The following is a 20,122-nucleotide window of genomic DNA, read 5'->3' on the forward strand; positions in this document are numbered from 1 at the left end:
GGTCCTGAAACCGTCTCAGTGAAATGCATTAAGTCACAGTCTACAGCAGGTCCTGAAACCGTCTCAGTGAAATGCATTAAGTCACAGTCTACAGCAGGTCCTGAACCGTCTCAGTGAAATGCATTAAGTCACAGTCTACTGCAGGTCCTGAAACCATCTCAGTGAAATGCATTAAGTCACGGTCTACAGCAGGTCCTGAAACCGTCTCAGTGAAATGCATTAAGTCACGGTCTACAGCAGGTCCTGAAACCGTCTCAGTGAAATGCATTAAGTCACAGTCTACAGCAGGTCCTGAAACCGTCTCAGTGAAATGCATTAAGTCACAGTCTACAGCAGGTCCTGAAACCGTCTCAGTGTAATGCATTAAGTCACAGTCTACAGCAGGTCCTGAAACCGTCTCAGTGAAATGCATTAAGTCACAGTCTACAGCAGGTCCTGAAACCGTCTCAGTGAAATGCATTAAGTCACAGTCTACAGCAGGTCCTGAAACCGTTTCAGTGAAATGCATTAAGTCACAGTCTACAGCAGGTCCTGAAACCGTCTCAGTGAAATGCATTAAGTCACAGTCTACAGCAGGTCCTGAAACCGTCTCAGTGAAATGCATTAAGTCACAGTCTACAGCAGGTCCTGAACCGTCTCAGTGAAATGCATTAAGTCACGGTCTACAGCAGGTCCTGAAACCGTCTCAGTGAAATGCATTAAGTCACGGTCTACAGCAGGTCCTGAAACTGTCTCAGTGTAATGCATTAAGTCACAGTCTACAGCAGGTCCTGAAACTGTCTCAGTGTAATGCATTAAGTCACAGTCTACAGCAGGTCCTGAAACCGTTTCAGTGAAATGCATTAAGTCAGTCAACAGCAGGTCCTGAAACCATCTCAGTGAAATGCATTAAGTCACGGTCTACAGCAGGTCCTGAAACCGTCTCAGTGTAATGCATTAAGTCACAGTCTACAGCAGGTCCTGAAACCGTCTCAGTGTAATGCATTAAGTCACAGTCTACAGCAGGTCCTGAAACCGTCTCAGTGAAATGCATTAAGTCACGGTCTACAGCAGGTCCTGAAACCGTTTCAGTGTAATGCATTAAGTCAGTCTACAGCAGGTCCTGAAACCGTCTCAGTGAAATGCATTAAGTCACAGTCTACAGCAGGTCCTGAAACCGTCTCAGTGTAATGCATTAAGTCAGTCTACAGCAGGTCCTGAAACCGTCTTAGTGTAATGCATTAAGTCACAGTCTACAGCAGGTCCTGAAACCGTCTCAGTGTAATGCATTAAGTCACAGTCTACAGCAGGGACTGAAACCGTCTCAGTGTAATGCATTAAGTCACAGTCTACAGCAGGTCCTGAAACCGTTTCAGTGAAATGCATTAAGTCACAGTCTATAGCAGGTCCTGAAACCGTCTCAGTGAAATGCATTAAGTCACAGTCTACAGCAGGGACTGAAACCGTCTCAACACCTTGTTTTATCAAGGAACGGATAAAGCCATAAGTATATATTTTACTGTGGTTTTAAGAGCATATCTGTATGAATTGTGGATGTCTTGTAGCCTTTTTGTAGCCTAACTTTGGCAGATGGAAGAGCTCTGAACCATGGGCAGCTATGTGGCAGCCATTTTGGATCTCTGTGTACTGTAATGTCTGGGAGCTAACAGGGGTCTGTTGTTCTCTCTGTTCTGTCTTTTAGGGCTTAATTGTGCTCTGTTAGACAGTGAGTGTTCTCTTTAGGACTCGACAGCTGAGTCCTCTCCTTTGTCTCTGTGTGTCCTGTCTGTTCTTCTCTGCTTTGCTGCACTCTGTTTGTTCTCCTTGTAGTCATTTGGAAAACCTGTTTCATTTTCTCTGTCCTCAGTATCTTTATGTGGTTGAAATGCATCGCTGTATTGCTGTTTTCCACTTGCTTGACAGCCTGAGAATTCTGTGGGCTGTCTTTGATTGAATTGTCTAAATAATGTTGTTTCTAGTGATTCATTTTATTCAGTTCTTCCAACATTTTAATGTGTCTTCGTCTAGCTGGATCTCAAATACACTCCTGTATTATACACTCCTGTATTATACACTCCTGTATTATACACTCCTGTAATATACACTCCTGTATTATACACTCCTGTATTATACACTCCTGTATTATACACTCCTGTATTATACACTCCTGTAATATACACTCCTGTAATATACACTCCTGTATTATACACTCCTGTATTATACACTCCTGTAATATACACTCCTGTATTATACACTCCTGTAATATACACTCCTGTAATATACACTCCTGTATTTGAGAATAGGTTAGCATCTGTGGTTTACTGTGTGTGTGATCGGTCTTGCATACCTACGTGTGTGTGCACGTGGACACGTTTGTTCTATATGAAGTGTGTATTAGTGTAGCCTACATATCTATCTTTCTGACCCCGGACCCCTGCCTCCAGGTGTGGGCTACCCGTTGTGTCGTCCTGTAAGCGAGGCGGAGCATCCGTTTGGGGAGGAGCTACTCCACAGTGTGGTCAAGAGCATCCAGAGGAACGACGTCTCTCGACCAATGGGACAGCTCCTACAGCTGCTGGGGCAGAGCCTGGGGGTCAAGAGGCAAAGGTCAGGGGTTACACATTGATAACGCCATTGTCCAGGGGCATGTTCAGGAGGATGTAACGCTACTGAAACGTTCAGATAGAGATGTGTCATGTAGAACCGACATGATTGTCTGTCAGGGTAAAGAATCATCAGCTCTATTCGTCCTATTTCTATCTGCAACATTCAGAGCGCTTTCGCTCATCCATATATTTACATGTACAGTTGAAGTCGGAAGTTTACATACACTTGGGTTGGGGTCATTAAAACTTGTTTTTCAACCACTCCACAAATTTCTTGTTAACAAACTATAGTTTTGGCAAGTCGGTTAGGACATCTACTTTGTGCATGACACAAATCATTTTTCTAACAATTGTTTACAGAGATTATTTCACTAGTAATTCACTGTATCACAATTCCAGTGGGTCAGAAGTTTACATACACTAAGTTGACTGTGCATTTAAACAGCTTGGAAAATTCCAGAAAATGATGTCCCGGCTTTAGAAGCTTTTGATAGGCTAATTGACATTATTTGAGTAAATTGGAGGTGTACCTGTGGATGTATTTCAAGGCCTACCTTCAAACTCAGTGCCTCTTTGCTTGACATCATGGGAAAATCTAAATAAATCATCCAAGACCTCAGAAAAAAGATTGTAGACCTCCACAAGTCTGGTTCATCCTTGGGAGCAATTTCCAAATGCCTGAAGGTACCATGTTCATCTGTACATACAATAGTACGCAAGTATAAACACCATGGGTCCACGCGGCCGTCATAACGCTCAGGAAGGAGATGTGTTCTGTCTCTTAGACATTTATTTTCTTTGGTGCAAAAAGTGCAAATCAATTCCAGAACAACATCAAAGGACCTTGTGAAGATGCTGGAGGAAACAGGTACAAAAGTATCTATATCCACAGTAAAACAAGTCCTATATCGACATAACCTGAAAGGCCGCTCCAAAACCGCCATAAAAAAGCCAGACTACGGTTTGGAACTGCACATGGGGACAAAGATATTTGGAGAAATGTCCTCTGGTCTGATGGAACAAAAATAGAACTGTTTGGCCATAATGACCATCGTTATGTTTGGAGGAAAAAGGGGGAGGCTTGCAAGCCGAAGAACATCATCCCAACCGTGAAGCACTGGGGTGGCAGCATCATGTTGTGGGGGTGCTTTGCTGCAGGAGGGACTGGTGCACTTCACAAAAAAGATGGCCTCATGAGGAAGGAAAATTATGTGGATATACTGAAACAACATCTCAAGACATCAGTCAGAAAGTTAAAGCTTGGTTGCAAATGGGTCTTCCAAATGGACAATGACCCCAAGCATACTTCCAAAGTTGTGACAAAATGGCTTAAGGAGAACAATGTAAAGGTTTTGGAGTGGCCATCACAAAGCCCTGATCTCAATCCTATAGAAAATTTGTCGGCAGAACTGAAAAATTGTGTGCGAGCAAGGAGGCCTACAAACCTGACTCAGTTACACCAGCTCTGTCAAGAGGAATGGGCCAAAATTCACCCAACTTGTGGGAAGCTTGTGGAAGGCTACCTGAAACGTTTGACCCAAGAAAAACAATTTTAAAGTCAATGCTACCAAATACGAATTGAGTGTATGTAAACTTCTGGTGTTGCAGACTCTGGGGCCTTTCAGAACAGGTGTATATATACTGAGATCATGTGACAGATCACATGACACTTAGATTGCACACAGGTGGGCTTTATTTAACTAATTATGTGACTTCTGAAGGTAATTGGTTGCACCAGATCTTATTTAGGGACTTCATCGCAAAGGATGTGAATGCACGCACCACTTTCCCGTTATTATTATTATTATTATTATTATTATTTTGAAACAAGTAATTTTTTTCATTTCACTGTGATGAAATAAATAAAAGCTGAAATAAATAATTCTCTCTACTATTATTCTGACATTTCACATTCTTAAAATAAAGTGGTGATCCTAACTGACCTAAGACAGGGCATTTTTACTTGGATTAAATGTCAGGAATTGTGAAAAACTGAGTTTAAATGTATTTAGCTAAGGTGTATGTAAACTTCTGACTTCAACTGTACATATTCTCATTCACCCCTTTAGATTTGTGTGTATAAGGTAATTGTTGGGGAATTGTTAGATTACTTGTTAGATATTACTGCACTGTCGGAACTAGAAGCACAAGCATTTCGCTACAGTCGCAATAACATCTGCTAACCATGTGTATGTGACCAATAAAATTTGATTTGAGTTGAGTCAGTTGGTGTAAATATAGCAAGGTTGGAAAAAGGTTAAGGTCAACATTAAGTATCATTAGCCCCTTTGATGTGAAAGACAGCCGGTCGGCATGCTGCTATCTACTGGAACTAGTCTGCTAAATGTCCTCTGTATCATCTAACATCCCTCTGCAGGAGTCTGTACAGAGACATCCTCTTCCTGTGTCTGGTGGCTCTGGGAAAGGACAACATTGACATCGGTAAGTTTGCTTTCATTGTGCTAGTAGTTTCAGAAGTACTGTAGTGTACTCACAGCCAACTACTCTTCAGGTGCAAGGCACAAAATGTCATCTAGAAGTCAACCCATACACTGTTGAATGCTCCTGCAGTGTACTGCAGCGCTTTCACTAGAAGGTCTTCAGTTTAAATGACATTTAAATCAGTGTTAAACATCGATGTGTTAATCTCGCCTCACTCCTCCCTCCAGACGCTTTTGACCGTGAATACAAGATGGCATACGACCACCTCAGCCCCAACCTGGTGAAGCTGACGCACAACTGCGACCGTCCGCCCAGCACTGGGGTCATGGAGTGTCGCAAGACCTTCGGAGAGCCGTACCTCTGAACTCTGACCCCTTTACGTCCGACACCTCAGCCTCCACCCGGCCAGTCACCTCCGTCACTCAGCATAGCACAGCCGTGGGTAACACACGTGGGTAGGGTTCAAGAGATCTTTGTGTCCATGAAAAGCGCTGTATAAAATCCATGTATTACAACGGTGGCTTTCCCAAAGAAGACTGAGGGTTGCTTTAAAGACGAGCTCAGGAATCCCTTTAGAAAGACTTCCAGAATGTGAGCTTGTTGACAGCGTGACGTTTTGGGTCATGTCCGTCACCTGTGAGAGATGTGACGGGGCTGACCAGAGACTAACGGAGCTGACCGACCAGGGTGTTATTATGTAGTCTGACTAGTCTCACAAAAGGGATGTTTTTAAAATCCCATGTCATCAGCTGGTTGTAGAAGGTTCTGGACATACCACTCTGGATGGAGGGAGATCATACTCATTAACTTAACAACGGTTTCACACATTTTGACGTGTTCTATTTCGGGGTACTTATGTTTTAAGAAATCTTGTACAAATTGTTACATAAAATACAAAATGTACTTTATATACGACAGTAGTAGTAGGGACCTTTTATAAAACAACATTTGTATTATATAGTCAAATATAGAGACTAATATAAGCAATATTTTACTTAACTTGAATTCTATTTATACAAAGTAAGCCTTTTATTTATTTTAGTCTGTTTTATTTGTTTAGATGGATATACTGTCTTCATGTCAGGTTAAACATCCATTCCTGTCCTCCTGTGGTTGATGGATGTACTGTCTTCATGTCAGGTTAAACATCCATTCCTGTCCTCCTGTGGTTGATGGATGTACTGTCTTCATGTCAGGTTAAACATCCATTCCTGTCCTCCTGTGGTTGATGGATGTACTGTCTTCATGTCAGGTTAAACATCCATTCCTGTCCTCCTGTGGTTGATGGATGTACTGTCTTCATGTCAGGTTAAACATCCATTCCTGTCCTCCTGTGGTTGATGGATGTACTGTCTTCATGTCAGGTTAAACATCCATTCCTGTCCTCCTGTAGTTGATGGATGTACTGTCTTCATGTCAGGTTAAACATCCATTCCTGTCATCCTGTGGTTTATGGCTGTTAGAAAGATCTAGTAGTATTTACAGTGAGTAGTGTAACTGTACCTGTTACTGTACCACTCTAATGTCCATCGTAAACTGAACTAAGCTGGTTTGAAGTATTGTATCAGTGAGGGCATTCAAAGATTCACTCAAAACAACTAAAGTCGCTTTAAAACTGCCAAAATGTTGCGATAAATACTCAATTTCCGCTGCACTGTACAACAGATGTTGTTGTTGACAAGACGTATCCCGAGTATGGATTGATTCGTTTGATCAACAAAATATAAATATCTATTACAGAAATACCCATACTGAGTCGAATACTTTGACGTTTACAAAACTGATTGACCACTGTTTCTGTTTTTAAAGTAATGTGCGACTGTAAAACAGACTTTGACATCTTTGGCACAACATGCTGTATGAATCGGCTCCTCAGATATCAGTATTAATATCATTAAAGTGAAAGTACCTTTTTAAAGTACCTTCAAGTTAAAGTGAAGTACCTTTTAAAGTACCTTCAAGTTAAAGTTGGAGTACCTTTGAGGACCTCTGTGTACTGTTAAGAACATGTAGTTACCCTTTTGATATATGGAGGGAATATTTCTACAAGACAGTAGGTTCCGTGTTTCATGCCCTTTCATATTCTCTGTACCACCTATACGTGTGGGCTTCTCTTCAGGTGTTATAAACTGTGAAGAATGGGTTATGACAGGGAATTTACAAGGAAAGTATTGGTTGTTCAATAGTTTTGAGGTAACTGTCTGTTCCCCTTCAAAAACCTTTTTTAGATTTTAATTTATGTGTTTTAGAACCAAAAAAGAATAATCCAAAACGGTACGATGGTACAGTGTATATACTGAACAAAAATATAAACGCAACATGTAAAGTGTTGGGCCCATGTTTGCTGAAATAAAAGATCCCAGAAATGTTCCATACACACAAAAAGCTTATTTCTCTCAAATCAAATTTTGCGCACAAATTTGTTTACATCCAAATTTGTTTATCCTTTGCCAAGATAATCCAAATCAAGAAGCTGATTAAACAGCATGATCATTACACAAGTGCACCTTGTGCTGGGGACAATTAAAGGCCACTAAAATGCGCCGTTTTGTCACACAACAGAATGCCACAGATACCTCAAGTTTTGAGGAAGCGTGCAATTTGCATGCTGACTGCAGGAATGTCCAACAGAGCTGTTTCCAGAGAATTGAATGTTCATTTCTCTACCGTAAGCCGCCTCCAACGTAATTTCAGAGACTTTGGCAGTACATCCAACCAGCCTCACAACCACATGTAACCACGCCAGCCCAGGACCTCCACATCCGGCTTCTTCACCTGCGGGATCGTCTGAGGAGGAGGAGAGGGGTGCTGAGGAGTATTTCTGTGTGTAATAAAACCCTTTTGTGGGGAAAAAAAGTATTCTGTTTGGCTGAACCAGGCTCCCCAGTGGGTGGACTTGGCTTCCAAGTGGGTGGGCCTATGCCCTCCCAGGCCCACCCATGGCTGCGCCTCTACCCAGTCATGTGAAATACATAGATTAGGGCCTAAATGAATTTATTTTAATTGACTGATTTCCTTCTATGAACTGTAACTCAGTAAAATCTTTGAAAGTGTTGCATGTTGCGTTTATATTTTAGTTCAGTCTAGTTCTGTTAAGGAGCTATAAGTCCAGAGTTGGGGTTCAGTAAGAATGATTCATACCATTGATGTGTCGGTAAATCCAGAGTTGGGGTTCATTCCATTTCAATTCCAGTCAATTCTCTTCAATGCTTTTCAATTTGGAATTTGGTTTACTTTCTAAATTGACCAATTTGAAATGGAATTGAGCCCGACTCTGACTGAGTCACTCCAGTCACAAGTTGTATTCCCAAACCGGAGGCCAGTTCAGATCTGGTTTCTAACCCACGTTAAGGATGTCAGGCCGACACAACGCCGTTCAATAACTTGCTACATCCTCAAAAGCTTTAGATATGATCCTATGTCTATGTTCATCTATATACTGTATACAGTGTTGTGTTTTTCTTCCATACAAGGTACTATATGAGTAACAACCTACGTTGGGTTCATTGTTCAGCAGCACAACTGAATGTTCAGTGGCACATGACATGCAGTCAAAACCTTTATTTGGGGGAAATGAAAGAAGAGGTTGAGGTATCAGGACCTCGGTACAGTGGCTATGATGACATAGCTGTTTATACCTGGCCTGTTATACTGATGATACCAAGTCCAGCCTTTGGCCATGTATTGTCTTCAGTTCATTTTAAATCATGTTTGGTGATTTTATGCACCTGAACATAGATTATGATGCTTTCAGTTGTGTGAGTGGAGAACAACCGTTGAGTCCACTTGACCAGGTAAACACTTGAAAATCCTCCCATGTTGAAGTACGCAGCAACACCTCTCTCTCGCCAGGGAAAATACTTCCAATTCAGAATGAAATCGGTCCCGTGTGGCTCAGTTGGTAGAGCATGGTGTTTGTAACGCCAGGGTTGTGGGTTCGATTCCCACGGCGGACCAGTACGAAAAAAATGATAAATATGCATCATACTTATCGCTCTGGTAAGGCGTCTATTTGAAATATTGAAGTACCTTTTATGATGTCATAATGTCCCCCCCTTTTAACAGATACGTTAAACACCAATCCTGGCCGACTACAATGTAGACGGAACGTCACCAGTCATCTTACCTAAAGTGAGGCACACCGGTGACCTCCAATTACAATGTAACAACAGACTGATGTCATTGGCTAGAAGAGGACCTCTGTCAAGAAGGGTCCAATGAGAGCTGGCCACTTCAATGATTGACAGCTGAGAGCACCAATCGCAGAATAGCGCTACTATGCAAACATGAAACGGACGTGGCTACTTTGAAAGCTAAAGATTGTTACCAACCAACCAAACGGTTAAGAGAGAGACCTGGACTGTCAAAAATATCACTCATGAATATCAGCAGTGTCAACAGCTTTAAATCGTTTTGTTGTCAATCTCTGCAGATGAAGTGCTCTATTCAATCCGCGTGGCGGAAGTTCAGTTTTGCAGGGTGATTGAAATGTAAAGGCTGTGTTCCTGCTTTAGCAGAGAGTGCATTGACGGTAAACGGTGCGTATGGCCGCTCCATGGGAAATGACCTTTACATTTCAATCACAGAATCTCTCACGCTTCAGTTCTACAGACTGAATAGAGCTCTAGAAGGTTATTAGTCATGTAGAAGGAAATGTCCAAACAAAATGTGTCATTGTATTTAGGTCAATGTATAACGTTTGATCTGCTCTTCGTAGAGAAGACATTTTGTAAAATGTTCCTAGTGTTGTTTACAGCTGTGTATGATGGGTCTGTGGATCTGATGATGAGATGAATAATGTACTGTTGACTGGATCTTCAGAGTTGTCTCGGACTGGAAATAAAATCACTTATACCGTGGCCAATCCTGTGTGTTTCTACACTGGGATTAAATCACGTCTGGGATTTATGCTTAAACCGACATCCACAGCCTTGACAGCGAACACGATCTTTGTGAACGCCGGGGAAAAGTGTCTTTGAAAGACACGTTGTCCACCACACACTTTGTTGTATATATTTATTTGATAATGCACCTTTTGATTGAATCCTGGCTTCAGTTTTAAATGATCCCAGAACATTTGTTTTCATACAACATAATTAACCAATCAACACTACACCTTTTATTGAATATTATTTAAAAAATGATTTAATTGCAGCATGGATTGTAAGTACAACATATGGATAGTTTAGTATACATCAATACATTCTCTTTGCATCCATCTGACCCACACAAGTGTATTGCATACATACATAACACATGACACTACAATGCTGACAGTTAATGAAGTAATGGTTACATATGGGTCGTGTAACTGCACTACACCATTCCTGGGTTTTCATATGGGTCGTTTAACTGCACTACACCATTCCTGGGTTTACATATGGGTCGTGTAACTGCACTACACCATTCCTGGGTTTTCTAGACACAGAATCATTACATTACAACTCAAGCTGCTGTACCTCTCTGCACCTGATAAACCATTTTTGTTGTCGTTTTTTTTTTACTCTAAAAGAAATGACTGTATTGACATTTTTACATGGATGAACACTAAAATGGATGTGTGTGTGTGGCTGGACAACTTCTACAATTACTGTGTCTCTCTTCAGTAGTTGTGGACAGACAAACTCTACTGCTGCACGTCATTCTGGTGAAAGAGACCAGCAATAGTCCAGCCACGGAGGTGTCCACTGATTCAACAATACGTGGCTCAACATAGACAACACAATCACCTCTGTGAACAGTAACACTAGGGAATCTCTAACCCTAACCCCCTATACCGTGATAGCCGTGAATGTTAGTGACTGACAACGATACAGTTTGGAGGTTATTATTTAAAGGACTTCCTGACACGCCTCTTTTTTTCCTCCCTCCTCATTGTAATATGATGTACTACAGTACCCATAATGCTCTGTACAGTACAACATATACAGTTTCATTTTAGTAAAAAAATAACCGTTCCTGAAGCTAACATAATGGTGTCTGACCTCAGATGGAGACGGGGCAGATAATAATACGGTCTTCCAGCATCACACTGAGCACCAGGAACACGAAGTAAAGCATGAACATGGTGAAGCCCAGAACACGGCTCATCTTCCACCGACACGCCGCGATGCTGACGATGACGAAGAGGAGCATGACGAAGAGGAGCACGATGGCACAGAACAGACCATTGGAGTTCACCGCCACCGGTACACCGCCTTGCATCGCCGAGAAGATCAACCATGGGACAGGCAGTCTGGAGGGACGTAGAGAGGAAGAGGGAGAGGAGGGGTGGAGGGATGTAGAGAGGGAGAGAGAGGAGGGGTGGAGGCAGAGGGATGTAGAGAGAGAGCGAGAGGAGGGGTGGAGGCAGAGGGATGTAGAGAGGGAGAGTGAGAGACAGATAGAGGAGGGGTGGAGACAGAGGGATGTAGAGAGAGAGCGAGAGGAGGGGTGGAGGCAGAGGGATGTAGAGAGGGAGAGTGAGAGACAGAGAGAGGAGGGGTGGAGACAGAGGGATGTAGAGAGAGAGCGAGAGGAGGGGTGGAGACAGAGGGATGTAGAGAGGGAGAGAGAGAGACAGAGGAGGGGTGGAGACAGAGGGATGTAGAGAGGGAGAGTGATAGACAGAGAGAGGAGGGGTGGAGACAGAGACAATCACTTTTGAGAGTAGTAACACAAATTGCCTTGATCGTTTACTACAGACAACGGTACACAGTTCATTGTGATATCTCTGTAGTTACAGTGGTCTATACTAACCCCATAGTGATATCTCTGTAGTTATAGTGGTCTATACTAACCCCATAGTGATATCTCTGTAGTTATAGTGGTCTATACTAACCCCATAGTGATATCTCTGTAGTGATAGTGGTCTATACTAACCCCATAGTGATATCTCTGTAGTTCTAGTGGTCTATACTAACCCCATAGTGTCACGTCCTGACCAGTAGGTGGAGTAGGTGTATAAGTTTTGGTCAGGGCGTGGCAGAAGAAGTTGTGTTTTCTATGTTCTGTCTAGGTTGGGTGTTTCTATGTAGAGTTAATTGGGGTGGACTTCCAATTGAAGGCAGCTGTGTGGTGTTGCCTTTGATTGGAAGTCCTATATTAGTTGGGTGTGTTTGTCTGTGTGTTTGTGGGGAATTGTTTGTGAGCACTGCGTTATTGAGCCTGCTACACTGTTGTGAGTCATGAGTACTGTTTATTGTTTTGTTTTTTGTTCTGTGGATGCTTCACATTTTTCATTAAAAGAATGAGTATCCATATACCCGCTGCATTTTGGTCTTCCCTGCAACACCACGACAAATTTCGTGACAGAATACTCCACCAAACCAGGACCAAGCAGCGGAATAATTCTGGCGAGGACTGGGGAGAACGACTGGTAAGGGAGCCCGAGAGGCACCCCCAATAATTTTTTAGGGGGGGGCACAAGGGCTGTTTGACGGGGCAAGACTGGAGACCCAGGCCAGCGCCCCGTACCCTTTTTAGAGGCAAACAGACTGGACAGGTCCCGTGCTTTGGGGTAGGTGCTATGATAAGGCCTGGTATTTTCAGGCCAGTATGCTCAGTACCAGCACCCCGCATGTGCCAGGGGAAAGTAGGCATCGAGCCAGCAGGGGTGATGCCAACCCTGCGCTTTAGACCGCCAGTGCGCCTCTACGGTCCGGTGTTTCCCGTTACACGCACTAGCCTTGAGGTGCGTGTCTCTGGGCTGGCACGTCCAGTACCAGCTCCACGCACAAGGCTTCTAGTGCGTCAGTCCAGCCCCGCCAGTCAAGAGTCGCCAGGGCTCCCCGCCAGTCAAGAGTCGCCAGGGCTCCCCGCCAGTCAAGAGTCGCCAGGGCTCCCCGCCAGTCAAGAGTCGCCAGGGCCCCCCGCCAGTCAGGAGTCGCCAGGGCCCCCCGCCAGTCAGGAGTCGCCAGGGCCCCCCGCCAGTCAGGAGTCGCCAGGGCCCCTCGCCAGTCAGGAGTCGCCAGGGCCCCCCGCCAGTCAGGAGTCGCCAGGGCCCCCCGCCGGTCAGGAGTCGCCAGGGCCCCCCGCCGGTTAGGAGCCGCCAGGGCCGCCCGCCAGTCAGGAGCCGCCAGGGCCCCCCGCCAGTCAGGAGCCGCCAGGGCCGCCCGCCAGTCAGGAGCCGCCAGGGCCGCCAGACTGCCCGGAGATGCCAGGGCCGCCAGACTGGCCGGAGATGCCAGAGCGGCCAGACTGCCCGGAGATGCCAGAGCGGCCAGACTGCCCGGAGCTGCCAGAGCGGCCAGACTGCCCGGAGCTGCCAGAGCGGCCAGACTGCCCGGAGCTGCCAGAGCGGCCAGACTGCCCGGAGCTGCCAGAGCGGTCAGACTGCCCAGATCAGCCAGAGCGGCCAGACTGCCCGGATCAGCCAGAGCGGCCAGACTGCCCAGAGCTGCCAGAGCGGCCAGACTGCCCGGATCAGCCAGAGTGGCCCGCCAGCTGGCCACAGTCAGAGACACCTGCCAGCCGGTCACGGCAAGAGTCGCCCGCCAGTCGGGCGAAGTCAGGTGCGCCTACTAGTCTTCCGGAGCAGCCAGGGGCGCTACCGAAGTGGGCAACGACGAGGATGGAGCGGGGTCCACGTCCCGCACCTGAGCCGCCTCCAACATAGGTGGGTTGGGGAGGGGGGGTGTAGCACAGTGCCGTCGTTGACGGCAGCCACCCTCCCTTCCCTCCCTGTAGTTAGGGGGATTTTTTTTCGGGTTGTTTTGGGTGTTCTGTGTTTTTTCTTTTGAAGGTGCATTCGGGGTCTGCACCTTTAGGGGGGGGTAATGTCACGTCCTGACCAGCAGGTGGAGTAGGTGTATAAGTTTTGGTCAGGGCGTGGCAGAAGAAGTTGTGTTTTCTATGTTCTGTCTAGGTTGGGTGTTTCTATGTAGAGTTAATCGGGGTGGACTTCCAATTGAAGGCAGCTGTGTGGTGTTGCCTTTGATTGGAAGTCCTATATTAGTTGGGTGTGTTTGTCTGTGTGTTTGTGGGGAATTGTTTGTGAGCACTGCGTTATTGAGCCTGCTACACTGTTGTGAGTCGTGAGTACTGTTTATTGTTTTGTTTTTTGTTCTGTGGATGCTTCACATTTTTCATTAAAAGAATGAGTATCCATATACCCGCTGCATTTTGGTCTTCCCTGTAACACCACAACAAATTTCGTGACACATAGTGATATCTCTGTAGTGATAGTGGTCTATACTAACCCCATAGTGATATCTCTGTAGTGATAGTGGTCTATACTAACCCCATAGTGATATCTCTGTAGTGATAGTGGTCTATACTAACCCCATAGTGATATCTCTGTAGTGATAGTGGTCTATACTAACCCCATAGTGATATCTCTGTAGTTATAGTGGTATATACTAACCCCATAGTGATATCAAAGATGTTAGATCCCACTGAGCTGGACACAGCCATGTCTCCTAGTCCTTTACGGGCCACGATGACACTAGTGATGAGGTCAGGGATGGAGGTGCCTGCTGCCAGGATGGTCAGGCCCATGATCTCCTCTGAGATGCCTATGGTCTCACCCACCTAGGGAGCCAACAGTCAGTCAATCAACCAATCAGTCTCACACACCTAGGGAGCCAACAGTCAGTCAATCAACCAATCAGTCTCACACACCTAGGGAGCCAACAGTCAGTCAATAAATCAATCAGTCTCACCCATCTAGGGAGCCAACAGTCAGTCAATACATCTATCAAAATGTAATTCATAGACAAATACATAGCATATCCGTTGTTCATCCCGAGTGTAGACGGAGGCCAGGATTCAACCAGACCAGCGTTAACCCAAGATAACCGTAGCTCATCATTGCTTTTGTTTATAGTAGGTGGTGTTGGAAGTGTTACTGCGTTGGAGATGTCAAAACCCCAAGAGGCTCCCGACGTTAGAACTATCGTTAGACCTATCGTTATGCCTATCGATGGACCTATCTTTAGCCCTATCGTTAGACCTATTGTTACACCTATTGTTAGCCATATCGTTAGACCTATCGTTAGCCCTATCGTTAGCCCTATCGTTAGCTGTCGTTATACCTGTCGTTAGCCCTGTCGTTAGCCCTATCGTTAGACCTATCGTTAGACCTATCGTTAGCCTCATCGTTAGACCTATCGTTAGACCTATCGTTAGACCTATCGTGATACCTATCGTTAGACCTATCGTTAGACCTATCGTTAGACCTATCGTTAGCCCTATCGTTAGACTTATCGTTATACCTATCGTGATACCTATCGTTAGACATATCGTTAGACTCATCGTTAGCCCTATCGTTATACCTATCGTTATACCTATCGTTATACCTATCGTTAGCCTCATCGTTAGACCTATCGTTAGACCTATCGTTAGACTCATCGTTAGACTCATCGTTAGACCTATCGTTAGACCTATCGTTAGACTCATCGTTAGCCCTATCGTTATACCTATCGTTAGCCCTATCGTTAGACTCATCGTTAGACTCATCGTTAGACTCATCGTTAGACCTATCGCGATACCTATCGTTAGACCTATCGTTAGACCTATCGTTAGACCTATCGTTAGCCCTATCGTTAGACTCATCGTTATACCTATCGTTATACCTATCATGATACCTATCGTTAGACCTATCGTTAGACTCATCGTTAGACCTATTGTTAGACCTATCGTTAGACCTATCGTGGACATTGCCATTGGATGCACTAATAGAAATCCCCTGCAGCCGTGTTAAACTCAAACACTAAAATGTGTGATGTAATCTATACCTTCATTAGGCTGATCTACATCCTTGCTATTTGGTTTAATGATTTTCAATTTGAGTGTCATTATTTCTATATAGCGGCGCTACACCTTCTCATTCTGAACTTCTAATATGGGGGAGATTTAAGGATGGGTGTGGTTTTGTGACCATGACAACAAGAGCAACCGCTCACTGATTTGACAGCTCCTACGTAGTTACACCTCCCAAATCACCTAAACAAAAACAACTATAAACTACGGGTTTGTCTGTTACCTCGGGTCTGTCTGTTACCTCGGGTCTGTCTGTTACCTCGGGTCTGTCTGTTACCTCGGGTTATCGCTGATCTGATTAAATCCTGGTCTGAGTCAAAGAAGGACTGGACTAATAGTTTCTAAACAAGATGGCAGTCATGTGATCTAAAATCCAACCAGAGTGGTACCTGATGTGCCCACCAGACCATTAGATAGGAGAACACAGCGATCCACGTGATGGAACCAATAAACGTCATGGCAAAGTATTTTCTGGAAGCCTGAGGAAGAACTCACAGGAAGCTCATATCAACATACATTAGAAGGTATTTTGTGTTCTACATTTTGGCCACTGCAGGACACAAACACAGTACAAAAATGAGGTGAATGTAACACAGAAATGAAGGTGATACGTACTGGGTTGCGTACGTCGGGCACAGTGAGCCACAGAGGGAACACTATCGGTAGGAGAAAAAGATATGTGGCCTGTTTACGCCTGGTGTCTGGCCATTCTAATGACAGAGGTTCCTCATTCTCTTCACCCTCTTCCTCTTCTTCATCTTTATTTTCCTCATCATCCTCTTTGTCTTCATCATCCTCATCTTCCTCATCCTCGCTCTCTTCTTCGCTCTCGTCCTCCTCACCACTGTCTGAGCCGTCAGACCCCCCTGCGCCCGCTGGCCCCTGGTCCTAGTGAAGAGAGAGGGTGAAGGGTCGTGGTGGGTAGAGTAGTGTTATGAATTAACTCTCTCCTATCTCTCCACCCTCTCTTCTCCTCTCTCCTCTCTCTCTCCCCTCTCTCCCCTCTGTGTCTCTGACGAGCCTGGTTTCTCCTCTCTCCCCTCTCTCCCCTCTCTCCTCTCTCCTCTCTCTACCGTCTGTTTCTCTGACGAGCCTGGTTTCTCCTCTCTCCCCTCTCTCCTCTCTCTACCGTCTGAGTCTCTGACGAGTCTGGTTTCTCCTCTCTCCTCTCTCTACCGTCTGAGTCTCTGACGGCCTGGTTTCTCCTCTCTCTCCTCTATCCCCTCTCTCCTCTCTCTCCTCTCTCCCCTCTCTCTACCGTCTGAGTCTCTGACGGGCCTGGTTTCTCCTCTCTCCTCTCTCTCTCTCCCCTCTCTCCTCTCTCTACCGTCTGAGTCTCTGACGGCCTGGTTTCTCCTCTCTCTCCTCTATCCCCTCTCTCCTCTCTCTCCTCTCTCCCCTCTCTCTACCGTCTGAGTCTCTGACGGGCCTGGTTTCTCCTCTCTCCTCTCTCTCTCTCCCCTCTCTCCTCTCTCCTCTCTCTACCGTCTGAGTCTCTGACGGGCCTGCTTTCTCCTCTCTCCTCTCTCTCTCTCCCCTCTCTCCTCTCTCTCCTCTCTCTACCGTCTGAGTCTCTGACGGGCCTGGTTTCTCCTCTTCTTTAGGTGTGGTCTGGGAGGTCGAGGGTTCGGCCTGCTCAGTCTTCTCAGGTCCAGCTGAAAACAGACAGACACAAGACACAACCAATAAGCAACATGTCAGATGTTTACCTTTACATGTGAGTCATTTAGCAGACTCTCTTATCCAGAGTCACTACAGTAGTGAGTCATTTAGCAGATTCTCTTATCCAGAGCCACTAACAGTAGTGAGTCATTTAGCAGACTCTCTTTTCCAGGAGTCACTACAGTAGTGAGTCATTTAGCAGATTCTCTTATCCAGAGCCACTTACAGTAGTGAGTCATTTAGCAGACTCTCTTATCCGGAGTCACTACAGTAGTGACTGCATACGTTTTCATTTGTACTGGTCCCCCGTGGGAATTGAACCCACAACCCTGGCATTGGAAGTGCCATGCTCTACCAACTGAGCCACATGGTACATATGTTCAAGGTATATATATATATATATATATTATTTATTTTACCAGGAAGTTGACTGAGAACACATTCTCATTTACAGCAATGACCTGGGGAATAGTTACAAGGGAGAGGAGGGGGATAAATGAGCCAATTGTAAGTTGGGGATGATTAGGTGACCATGATGGTATGAGGGCCAGATTGGGTATTTAGCCAGGGGGGTTGTCCCTAGGGGGAGCAGCAGGTAAGGTAGGTGACCGTGTGACTCCTAGTGGGGTGTGACTCCTAGTGCGGTGTGTTGATGTGACTCCTAGTGGGGTGTGTTGATGTGACTCCTAGTGGGGTGTGTTGATGTGACTCCTAGTGGGGTGTGAGTCCTAGTGGGGTGTGTTGATGTGACTCCTAGTGGGGTGTGACTCCTAGTGGGGTGTGTTGATGTGACTCCTAGTGGGGTGTGAGTCCTAGTGGGGTGTGTTGATGTGACTCCTAGTGGGGTGTGTTGATGTGACTCCTAGTGGGGTGTGTTGATGTGACTCCAAGTGGGGTGTGACTCCTAGTGGGGTGTGTTGATGTGACTCCTATTGGGGTGTAACTCCTAGTGTGGTGTGTTGGTGTGACTCCTAGTGGGGTGTGTTGATGTGACTCCTAGTGGGGTGTGTTGATGTGACTCCAGTGGGGTGTGTTGATGTGACTCCTAGTGGGGTGTGTTGATATGACTCCTAGTGGGGTGTGACTCCTAGTGGGGTGTGTTGGTGTGACTCCTAGTGGGGTGTGTTGATGTGACTTCTAGTGGAGTGTGACTCCTATTGGGGTGTGTTGATGTGACTCCTAGTGGGGTGTGTTGGTGTGATTCCTAGTAGGGTGTGTTGGTGTGACTCCTAGTGGGGTGTGACTCCTAGTGTGGTGTGTTGATGTGACTCCTAGTGCGGTGTGTTGATGTGACTTCTAGTGGGCTGTGACTCCCAGTGGTGTGTGACTCCTAGTGGGGTTTGTTGATGTGACTCCTAGTGGGGTGTGTTGATATGACTCCTAGTGGGGTGTGACTCCTAGTGGCGTGTGTTGGTGTGACTCCAAGTGGGGTGTGACTCCTAGTGGGGTGTGTTGATGTGACTCCTAGTGGGGTGTGACTCCTAGTGTGGTGTGTTGATGTGACTCCTAGTGCGGTGTGTTGATGTGACTTCTAGTGGGCTGTGACTCCCAGTGGTGTGTGACTCCTAGTGGGGTTTGTTGATGTGACTCCTAGTGGGGTGTGTTGATATGACTCCTAGTGGGGTGTGACTCCTAGTGGGGTGTGTTGGTGTGACTCCAAGTGGGGTGTGACTCCTAGTGGGGTGTGTTGATGTGACTCCTATTGGGGTGTGACTCCTAGTGTGGTGTGTTGGTGTGACTCCTAGTGGGGTGTGTTGATGTGACTCCTAGTGGGGTGTGTTGATGTGACTCCTAGTGGGGTGTGTTGATGTGACTCCAGTGGGGTGTGTTGATATGACTCCTAGTGGGGTGTGACTCCTAGTGTGGTGTGTTGATGTGACTCCTAGTGCGGTGTGTTGATGTGACTTCTAGTGGGCTGTGACTCCCAGTGGTGTGTGACTCCTAGTGGGGTTTGTTGATGTGACTCCTAGTGGGGTGTGTTGATGTGACTCCAAGTGGGGTGTGACTCCTAGTGGGGTGTGGTGATGTGACTCCTAGTGGGGTGTGTTGATGTGACTCCAAGTGGGGTGTGACTCCTAGTGGGGTGTGGTGATGTGACTCCTATTGGGGTGTGACTCCTAGTGTGGTGTGTTGGTGTGACTCCTAGTGGGGTGTGTTGATGTGACTCCTAGTGGGGTGTGTTGATGTGACTCCTAGTGGGGTGTGTTGATGTGACTCCTAGTGGGGTGTGTTGATATGACTCCTAGTGGGGTGTGATTCCTAGTGGGGTGTGTTGATATGACTCCTAGTGGGATGTGACTCCTAGCGGGGTATGTTGGTGTGACTCCTAGTGGGGTGTATTGATGTGACTCCAGTGGGGTGTGTTGATATGACTCCTAGTGGGGTGTGACTCCTAGTGTGGTGTGTTGATGTGACTCCTAGTGCGGTGTGTTGATGTGACTTCTAGTGGGCTGTGAATCCCAGTGGTGTGTGACTCCTAGTGGGGTGTGTTGATGTGACTCCTAGTGGGGTGTGTTGATGTGACTCCTAGTGGGGTGTGTTGATGTGACTCCTAGTGGGGTGTGTTGATATGACTCCTAGTGGGGTGTGACTCCTAGTGGGGTGTGTTGGTGTGACTCCTAGTGGGGTGTGTTGATATGACTCCTAGTGGGATGTGACTCCTAGCGGGGTATGTTGGTGTGACTCCTAGTGGG

The 20,122-nt window shown here is 45.9% G+C and overlaps 2 protein-coding genes and 1 non-coding gene across 13 annotated transcripts in view; 2 read left to right on the forward strand and 1 right to left on the reverse strand.

Moving 5' to 3' along the window:
* The window catches only part of LOC106562848 (C-myc promoter-binding protein), a 323,735-nt gene extending 316,961 nt beyond the window's left edge, over positions 1-6,774 (forward strand). For 7 of the 10 annotated variants that reach the window (XM_045689663.1, XM_045689664.1, XM_045689667.1 and 4 more), the window contains 4 exons: positions 1,682-1,705; positions 2,424-2,586; positions 4,963-5,027; positions 5,255-6,774. In XM_045689663.1, coding sequence (XP_045545619.1) covers positions 1,682-1,705; positions 2,424-2,586; positions 4,963-5,027; positions 5,255-5,391 — 389 coding nt within the window. In that variant the 3' untranslated portion in view covers positions 5,392-6,774. The remainder of the gene's footprint in view (positions 1-1,681; positions 1,706-2,423; positions 2,587-4,962; positions 5,028-5,254) is intronic. The other 3 variants (XM_045689665.1, XM_045689671.1, XM_045689672.1) reach the window with 1 other exon arrangement.
* Positions 6,775-8,909: 2,135 nt separating this feature from the next.
* On the forward strand, positions 8,910-8,983 carry trnat-ugu (transfer RNA threonine (anticodon UGU)). Its single transcript has one exon. It is a non-coding gene; the product is annotated as a tRNA-Thr (tRNA).
* Positions 8,984-10,149: 1,166 nt separating this feature from the next.
* LOC106587942 (sodium/potassium/calcium exchanger 1) overlaps positions 10,150-20,122 on the reverse strand; it is a 248,775-nt gene continuing 238,802 nt past the window's right edge. For both annotated transcript variants that reach the window (XM_045689674.1, XM_045689673.1), the window contains 5 exons: positions 17,331-17,422; positions 16,383-16,655; positions 16,157-16,246; positions 14,371-14,537; positions 10,150-11,262 (listed from right to left, as the gene is read on the reverse strand). In XM_045689674.1, the coding sequence (XP_045545630.1) occupies positions 11,013-11,262; positions 14,371-14,537; positions 16,157-16,246; positions 16,383-16,655; positions 17,331-17,422 (872 nt within the window). In that variant the 3' untranslated portion in view covers positions 10,150-11,012. The remainder of the gene's footprint in view (positions 11,263-14,370; positions 14,538-16,156; positions 16,247-16,382; positions 16,656-17,330; positions 17,423-20,122) is intronic.

This window comes from Salmo salar, chromosome ssa11 (genome assembly GCF_905237065.1).
Source record: "Salmo salar chromosome ssa11, Ssal_v3.1, whole genome shotgun sequence".
NCBI lineage: Eukaryota > Metazoa > Chordata > Actinopteri > Salmoniformes > Salmonidae > Salmo > Salmo salar.